Below are 9,902 nucleotides of genomic sequence, written 5' to 3'. Positions count from 1 at the left end.
TCCCCTTCCCACTACCTTCAGCCTCACAACATACCCCAATTGGTATTCACATAAAAAAAGTCAACCCTTAGGTCAGAATCGTCATCAGGTATCGGAAGGTTGAAGGAACCAAAGCTCTCACCAGATACTAAGCTTGGTGAGTATGTTTTCGGAGTGTCAGGATCTACAGCCTGCAATGGTCTGCCACATGACTTAAGAAGGATCACAGACTTCACAGAATCCAATAATAAACATAATTCTTTTAAATTAAACAATAACTTTGTTTGTAACCATGATTTATTTTAATTTTTTTTAACACCGCCTGGTTTCGCTTAACACAAGCATCTTCAGGGTATAAAATTAAACTGTTTAATTTTAAACCAGTTAATTTTATAAATATAAATTGTGGTTACAAACAAAGTTATTGTTTAATTTCAATTAATATGTCAAACCACAAAGTGACTGCTTTCTACCAAAATATAAACATAATTCTCACCATTTTAGACAGTCATATTCTTAAAGTCAGAAACCTGTCAGCTTCACATTCTGCGACTTTGTATAAAACTAAATTTGTAAAAAAAATTAAATGTAAACTAAAAATTTGCAAGCTTTTTAAGTCATCATCAGGACCGGCCCTGAATGACCCTTGTCAAAATTAGTTAGGTAGTGACTGTAATTAATAATAAGGGATGATTTATTCGTTTGTGTAGCGCCGTTTTTGTGAAAAATTATCTCAAGGGCGACGTGTTAGAACTGTTGTGTAGTGTTAGGTATTATCAGAGCCTTTGCGCATTGACAATTCGGTCTACTCTAATTTCGCCCGCATAGGGCCGGCTCTGGGTCATTTCATAAAGATCTCCAGTCTTCAAAATAAAAATTTAAAAAAACATCGACCATACTTTTGCCATCAATCATCTTATATATGTAATATGAATGTAGAGTGAAATAGAAAATTTTAAATCAATTTCCAATATTTTTACTAAGGCCTGTTTTTCGTATCTGATTGTAGTTAAGGCGATGCATTGCGTCGTGTAATATTTTAAATTGAGCCGCTATCAATAAAAACCCTTACGTAGATACGAGAAGATTTAAATTCCCACTTAACACTATCCACCTGTTTTGATTTATGTAAGAAAAAAACATGGGAAAAAAGTGCCTTTTATTTTATTTTGTGGATGTTCAGGCATAAATATTTAATTTTTTTCGATCATTTTATAAATAACTTAATTTGTCACATTATACAATAAAGTCATAACCAAAAATGGGTTTGTAAGTAGGAGATTTTGAACTTTAAAGCAGTTTTCACAGGCCTTATTCATTATTTTTATCTGGGATTATAAAAAGACTTATCTGAAAAATACTCGATTATTTTAAAGGCCAATATGTATTCTACTCGCAGTATTTAATTAGAGCATCTGAAACATTTCTAGGCGACCAAAATTTCAAACCAAAACCCCATGATTTTACATAACTACGTATGGCATCGCCTTAATAAAATTATATGTACAGCCTTTGTAGCTTGTGGTTGTACTCCCAGCAATACTAGCTATACAGACCACTTAGTTGGCTGGTTGCGTTAATTTAAATTTAATAAATATTTAATCATTGAAGAAGAAGATAATATTAATAAATCCATCGATTACTGAGATCCTGGGTACGATTCCCAGTTGTGACTGTTATAATTTTTTGTAAGCTTCTCTTCCATGTTTCAGTTAGATTTATTATAATAATCTTCTTCCTCGATGATTAAAATTACGTTGATGGGTAATATATTCAAAAGTTATTTTTTAAAGTTATCCCAATAAATTAAATTAATGAATAATAGTTATTAGTATTAATAATAAATACCAACTCACAAAAATACTAAATTTATTTACAAATAAAATTTAAAAAAACACCTAACATAACAGCCATAGACTTATGAAGACGCTGCAATGATGTGGGGATTTTACAAATAAAACACAAATTTCAAACATTCTAGTAGATATTATATTAAGAGTATATATTTGATATGTATTTCTCTTACTACTACAGTTTCGAAGATCAACAACAATAACTATTCTTTCATAATATTCAATATATAATTAATACACATATCGTACACTTTGATACACTTAGACTTGACATTTGCAGGATGCGACTTACAAACGGCAATTCACATTCACATACAAGATGAACTGAGAACTCGAGCAGAACATGGAAAAAATAAATCATAAAATGTTTGATATTTATGGAAGTACGAAATATGATTATTAATTGACATATTAATTAATATCTGAAGACAAAATTAAATGGAATGAATCGTTTATTTGAAAAACTCCCTTTGATCCTGTTTTTTTGTAGTCTTCGGGGCGCTGTGATACCTTTTTTAAATTAAAAAAAACAGTGATTGTGGATGCTGTAAGAGGGATAGATGAATACAAGAACGAGCTGTAAAAACGATCAGTTCGCACGTGTAATATTTCAACTGTTTGACTTGCGGTTGGTATGTATCCGGGTTGTGCACAAGCGGGAATCAATAAAGCCAATTCTACTTAACATCTTTCGTTAAATTGTCAGAGCAAACACAACCCTCCCACCGCATGTCTACTTTCCAAAAGATTCAATATGAACTGTTGTCTCTAATTATTCGTCCCTTCTCTTCTTTGCCTTTTTTCAAAAGTTTTTTTGGATCAACTGCCAACATTTTAAAATTCATCTTCATTTCGTAATATGTAAAACGACATGGAAACAAAAAAGATAAATAAATGATGGCGATAAATTTGTTTACAATTAATGTTTTTCAAATAAATGATTCATCCGAAACTAAGCGATAACTTTGTGGAAAATAAATAATTTGAAGATGATGTTTTCTGTACATGTATTATATACATAGCACAAAAAATGTTCAGAATGTCACAAAATCGAACGTTTTTGTGATTAGGGTAAGAACTTGAGATTCAACTAACTGGATAACAGTAACACTAGTAGGTATGTCAAGTATTTATAATAACAAAAAAATATATATATTCTATAGAACCTTGTGCAGGCATCTTTCTAAAATGATATTTCTTTTATTATTATGATATTTGATATTTTTTTCCTTAATTTCCAATTGTTGTTATGAATGCATCCCACGAACTTTCATATTTTTTTAAATGTTTTTATTTTAATGATATGTATTTTGAAAGCAAAGGGTTTAAGTATTAATGTATTAATAGCCTTTTCAACGTGGAATAAAATAGTAAATAAATACATTCAGTTTCACAATATCAAGATTTGTGCTTGAGGTAACTACGTGATTTTAAATGCATGATTTGAGATTTTGCAAAGTATAAATGTATGACTTTAGGCCGTTATTTGTCATATGATTTTATTATAAATGGATTGTGAAACATTTAAACATTCAGAAAAGCTTTATATTTCTAACATTTCATTTAATGTCTAGTCAAGATGATATGTTTTATAATTAATTATTACATTATCGACTATCTCTAATCAAACTTCAATAACACAGCAACTTCGAAAATTCACATAAGAAGATTTTTTTGAGAACCAGCTGTTTTCAACCTCATAAAAGTATTTGATAAAAATCATAAAATTATTTGTCACTACATTTTATATTCGAAAGTCATTATGATAATAACAATAATAATTTGGATGATTTGTATAGCGCCTTTTTTGTGCAAAATCACCTCAAGGGCGCTGTTCTTAGGTTACAGATATCTTTGATGTATATTAGAAATAATATCTGTCCTAGTACGCTCCCTTGCGGTACTCCATAATACGTATTTGATAAAATCAAACATAAATAGCCAATAAACTGCACGAATTTACAATTATATAGCTATAAAATTGAGTAACATTTTCAAGAATATTACAAATATGAAAGATATTATGTTGCACCTCTTGACAGGTCTTAAACATTTCCACAGTTGGGCCAAAAGTCACATCCACTTAAAAGTTTAATAAATCTTTCGTGGATATGTAGACAGTTTTAATTCTTTCATATTCCAAGACATCCTTTAAACATATGCGATGAAATAAATGCAACGTGCCAGTGCGCAAATCTTTAAGATTTTTTTAACATGAGTTTTCATTGTTTTTACCCAGTGAGCATTAAATAAACTTTAATTTTCATCAAATAAGTTTTTCTTTGATGCGATTTTGGTGTTTTAACAACATTTCATAAATAAAAGTCCCGTAATAAATAAAATTACCTTAATAAATAAAAGTCCCATGATAAATAAAAGTCCCGTAATAAATTAAAGTCCCGTAGTAAATAAAAGTCCCGTAATAAATAAAAGTCCCGTAATAAATAAAATATTTTTTGGGATGTTATTTGAAATACAGTCAATCAATATTATTTCAAACTTTTACGTGAATATCGCACTAAGGCATCCCTTATTAGGGTATGTTATGAGGCTAAAGGGAAAAAGGCGTGGAAGGAGAAGCTTGGTTAATAAAAGAGTATATACAAAATACCACGTAATTAATTTTGAAACAAATTAGAACCGTAAAAGGGTATTTAATTTTTTAAATATGTATTGATATTAATGACATTTGGCTTGTACTGTATTTGTAAAATAATTAAGGTAGGATTCCATCTACTCATATGTGCTTCTTATTTCAAATAAAATATAATCCACAAAACCAGTAATCACAAATATTCAAAGTTCTCCGTGATTTTAGTTATTTATTTTTGTTTTTAATTCAGCAAAATTGGTTAGTAAAAATAGCCGAAGCTAAGAATCAAAAATATTAGAAAGTTCTCCTCTACAATAAAGCGCTTTGAACATTCAACATCCATATAAACTTTAAGGTAAAATATATTTTACCAAATACTTTGAAGCACCCAGAACACCCAGAATGCATTTTCTAAATTAATAATTCGACAGGTGTAGGTATGATTCCAAATCATGTACATGTTAATTTAATTCACTTAGTTTAGTGATAACTATGAAAAAGCGTCTATCTAATACAGTGATACATTAAATACACTTTTTACACCAATATTTTTTTTTCATTCCAAGAATATTATAGGTAAAATATATAATTTATATTTTTAGCAACAAGTATAGATTTTTTAAATTTGTGGTGGAATGTTTTTAAAAATATTACAATATCTCCGTATACACCACTTTACATAATGAGATTTTTTTAAATTTTACATCCATTTGATTATGACTCGTTTTCGTGAATGAATGAAATCATTAGAAACTTCCCGTCATTCAATCAACTTTTCGTGGCCATCATTTGTCTCTCAAATCGGATGATATTACAGCTGTTAATATACGAAATAAATGTCGGTTGAACGCAGTAAAACCATTTTTTAAATAGATGTAGATATTATATTTTAAAATTATAATTATAGTAAAAAACTTTGTTTTTTACGTGTTGATTTTTTTTACATTTGTGAACAAATGACTTCGTTACATTCAAATTAATGTATCAATTAATTGTTGAGTATCAAATAAAAATATATTTCCATTCATTAAGTACGTTAAGTATAAAGAAAAACATGTCAGAGAGAGGAGCAAAAGATAGAGAAAGATAAGGGAGGTTTACTTGTAAAATGTTTTCATTTTGGGTTATTTTGAGGGATCTCTCAATAGAGCATATTTTCTTTAGGTCAAATATTGGCCCCAATACAAAAAATGTGTTTATCTAGTGAAATCTTCTTTGTTTGTTGTTAGGTATAAATTTCAACATAAATATATTTTTTTAATTTTCCCATCTTACTCACTTTCTGTGTTGTGTATTTAGGGTAACCAAGAAGAAAGTAAAAAAGAATTTAATTTTTCCACGAAACTACATTTTATTTTTTTACCACAAATAAAGTGATGTACACAAAAATGTATTTTTTAAACTTCTTTAGAAATTTATTTGCCTTCTTCCACGAATTTCTTAAATTCACACACAAGCATGTTTTTGTGAAAATGAAGACCATGCGTCCAAATTTTAAATTCACGCACGAGTATGTTTTTGTGTAAATGAGGGCCATGGGTCCAAATTTTTGCGACTCCAGCTTCACACAATAGCTTTTTTAACTTATTATGTTTTGAAAAAAAATCTTCCACAATTTGGAAACAAGTTACAATTTTAAATAATTAAATACGTCGACATTTTAAACATTTTATAACATTTATATTTGGACAAAAATTAAGAAAAATATCCACAAGACAATGGATAACTTTTAAAAATTGTATAATGTATATGTATATATATATATTATTATGTAAGCATTAAAATATATATTTAATAAGATAATTTCAGAGTTATATTTTGATATGTTTCGTTACATTTTCAAGCCCATCAAATACTTTTTTTTTACATTTTAAACATTAACATTTTCCCTATTAGCTATTTTTTAAAGATGATATGTATGATTTTCATAAACATTTACACATAAAGGTACGTATATATTAAATTCTTCCATTATTCCATTATTTTTACGAAGCGATTTAGCATTTTTGCCAGTTCTGTATGTGTATTAAATATAATCCATACGACAATCCTATTTACACACACAAGCTCAGCTCGCTAAAATTTACAAAATCTAAATTTTACAATTCTCAAACAAAAGTATTGCCACCTTATGAAAAATGGAAAAAAAATCGGTTAACTAACTAGTGATAGGGAAAATCTCAGTTATTAAAGACGATAATCATTTGTTTAATTTCTTTAGAAGTATTATGCTAACCAACCTTCTGTTACGCGGTGAGTCTTCCACTTCTTGCTTAGAATATCCTTTGTTACAAAATTGCTTCATCGAGAACAAAGAAAATTTAATCATATCAATTAATTGAAAGCCTTAGATTATAACATTTATCAAAATTAATTATCTTTTGTCCAACACCGATCCGGTTTCAAACGGGATTGCAGGCAGTTTCCTTTTAAACTTTTAGTACATTCCTAACATATCGGATCACGTGCTCACAGTATATAAATGACGAAATGCGAAAATATAATGATACATTTGAACATTTACGAAATCGCAATATAACAATTTTTTTACTAAAAGTTTAACAGGAAAATTATCAATTCATTCGTCAAGGGTATCATTTTTAACCGGATTATGAATAATTTGAACAGATTCTTAATAAATTAGCAATATTTTATACTAGTAAGTTTTCTCCGTACATCAATTCCTTATAACCAGCAGCATAGGAACAAGTCGACTAGCGTAGATTGGTCAAATGTGCAACAGCAACACTACGAAGAATCCACAATTTCTACAAAATTTGAGATGAAATTAATTCATCGAATCATTCTCTATAATTATCCAATTACATTGAACTCTACAATGAATGCTTTGATAATTACTGTAAATCTTTTTTTATACCGTCTCTTAATAACATCCGTTTACCAACATTCTAACGATGTCTCTTGTCTCTAGCAAATAATACAATGAACCGGGAGTTCTATTAGAATAACGGAAGCAATCATTTTCATTCCGGCATTTCAATCTTGGTAAACTTTTTATGCATTATTTTAAATTGCATGTTTTATTATATATGGTTTTAAAATCTCATGCAAGATGCAGATTGCCAAATTTTCATCACGGTAGCAGGTGTATGGTATCATAAAAAAGATTATTGATGAACTTATATATTTATGGCTGTGGTTCATCGCTAAAATAGTTACTTGCGTATCATCAAATTATACTGTTGTTGTCTTTTTCTTTCTGTGAGAATCGAGAAATCAAGCATACGACCGGAGACCGTGCAGGTTGATACAGCGAACAGTAAAAGCAAGTACCAGTCTTGGAGATATTATACACGGATAAAAATGAGTAATGCTGATTTATTGAAAATCTCTTCAAATTCATCGTGTTGAAAACGGGAGTTTGTGCCGCTTCCTGGTTCCTAATTCATTCGTTAATGGCCTACAACCCTATTTTTGACAAGACTACGAATAATTTGAAGAGATTTTTAATAAAATAGCAATATTTTTTTTATTTTGAAGTTATCTCCGTGTATATTTGATCTACCAAATAAACTGATCATGATTTGTGAAAGTATCTATTAGCATATGTCCTAAAAATAATACAGTTCACTGCTAGTACTACAATACAACAACATTATTACTTAATATGGGGGTTGACCAAATTGCAAACACTGTTTAGTTGTACCGAAAGCAGTCATTTTTCCTTTAAACTTGTTTAGCTTTCATTGACCTGAATCACCAAATTTAATATCCCTTCTCTTAAAAGTGGCAATACTTATGAATAAACAGAAAGCTTTATTATAAAAAATCATACAAATATTGCAAACGAACAATAGCTTTCTATCTTGTGAACACACATCTCTCGTAACATTGCTATCGTTTTCATTAAATCTCCGACTAAACACATTCCTACGCTTTAAGGTATCGATCTACAACTAATCTGTGCAGAATTTCTTAGTATTTGAGATGTTGTAACACAGTTTTTTCCTTTCCAAGTAATACAAAAAGTTTGATATTTTTATATTATCTTCTTCGTGTTCTTTGTGTGCATTTTTAATTATTTTAAACAAAATTCGTTCAAAAGATACATATGTACAAAAGAAATACAGGAAAGGGTGATTCACGACATACTTGTAATGAAGTGGTTTGATTTTTTTGGAAATCCTGCAATCTATCTTCAACATTGTACATTGATGCTCCAACTATCCTTAAGTCCTATTTAATCCACAAAACATGTAATCTGAAATGGTATACATTAATAAAAAATGTCCAATCAAAACGACAGAAGATAATCTTACTTTATAAATATGTTTCCTGATCTTAGTCCAATATTAGCCAGTTTCTTCAAATTTGTTTAAAAAGCAGTATTAGCCTGTTTGTTAGCTCTGACAGTGTCTCCATGAGTAGGAGCTCCTCTGGACCTTAAATCTGATCCACCACCTCTTTGGGTCTCTGGTGGTGGTCCCCTGGCATGTGATCCAATTTCTTTCACTTCTTCGGCTGGTAGGTCATCGTCGGCTTCGAGGGCTGGGTTAACCCTTCCGTTCATCTCGTCTTGTCCTACCAGAGTGTTGGCTGCTCCGTAGAGCCTTCCCATTGCTCCTGTCGTCATCACTGCCATCTGTTCTCCGTCTTCCGAGTTGTCTCCGACGCGCTGAATATCTTCGGGGATGTTGACGACGCAGCGGAACCAATCGTAGCCAGGAGCCAGGCGACCAGTGGTAAAGAGCCATCTGCGAAAAGAATAATAAAATAATTAGAAGACAAAGAACATTATTAGAAGTTTAAGGGTAGAAGAAAATCTGTATTAGAAAGTTGTGTTGTGAACCTAGGACAAGATACTATCGATTCAAATGCTTATCACGAAGCGGCCCATCGATCTCCTAATTGTATTCTCAAGATACCTTCTCATAATCAAATTCAAAACTTTCCAGTAGAGACCAATATTTCTAATGAATTTGTCATCCCCTTATCTTTCGTGAATATTAAACATGTTTCCACAAAAGCAGTTCCTTAAAATTAATCTGAAAAAATGTTCCGAGATTTCCAAGAATCTTTGTTCAATCCACTAAGGAAGCTTTTTTCACAAACGATTTTTGTAAGTCTGCTTTTCCGCCGAAAAACCGGATGATATTTTATTCAAACCCAAGACACAAACTGCGAACGCAATTTCAGATAAAAAGTGGTTACCTACCTACATATTACTTCTTATTATGGTGAAGCATATGAAGATATTTTAAATTATTAACGACTGACAAATAATATATCTAGAAATATTTTTTCAAACTAGCTAAAAGCCGGTAACACGTAACGTAACAAAGCTGCGCAACATTTATAAAATTGAATAATGGAAAAAGCGTACATTTCGGTGAGTTCAACCTTCAAGAACTGAACTTAAATTGCAAAATTTTACTTATAATAGTAATCATCCGTTTAATACCAACCACCCGTAAAAATAGGCATAGTACCTAAACGAAGAGAATTCCCAAGTTAAT

The 9,902-nt window shown here is 30.2% G+C and overlaps 1 protein-coding gene across 1 annotated transcript in view; it reads right to left on the bottom strand.

Moving 5' to 3' along the window:
- Nucleotides 1-2,018: 2,018 nt before the first annotated feature.
- The window catches only part of ChT (choline transporter), a 75,508-nt gene continuing 67,624 nt past the window's right edge, over nt 2,019-9,902 (bottom strand). Inside the window, exon 10 of the mRNA XM_089639658.1 lies at nt 2,019-9,140. Coding sequence (XP_089495784.1) covers nt 8,762-9,140 — 379 coding nt within the window. The 3' untranslated portion in view covers nt 2,019-8,761. The remainder of the gene's footprint in view (nt 9,141-9,902) is intronic.

Source organism: Hesperophylax consimilis, chromosome 14 (genome assembly GCF_061612785.1).
Source record: "Hesperophylax consimilis isolate HC1 chromosome 14, BYU_Hcon_1.0, whole genome shotgun sequence".
In the NCBI taxonomy this organism is placed as follows: domain Eukaryota; kingdom Metazoa; phylum Arthropoda; class Insecta; order Trichoptera; family Limnephilidae; genus Hesperophylax; species Hesperophylax consimilis.
This window is presented reverse-complemented; position numbering and strand designations above follow the sequence as displayed.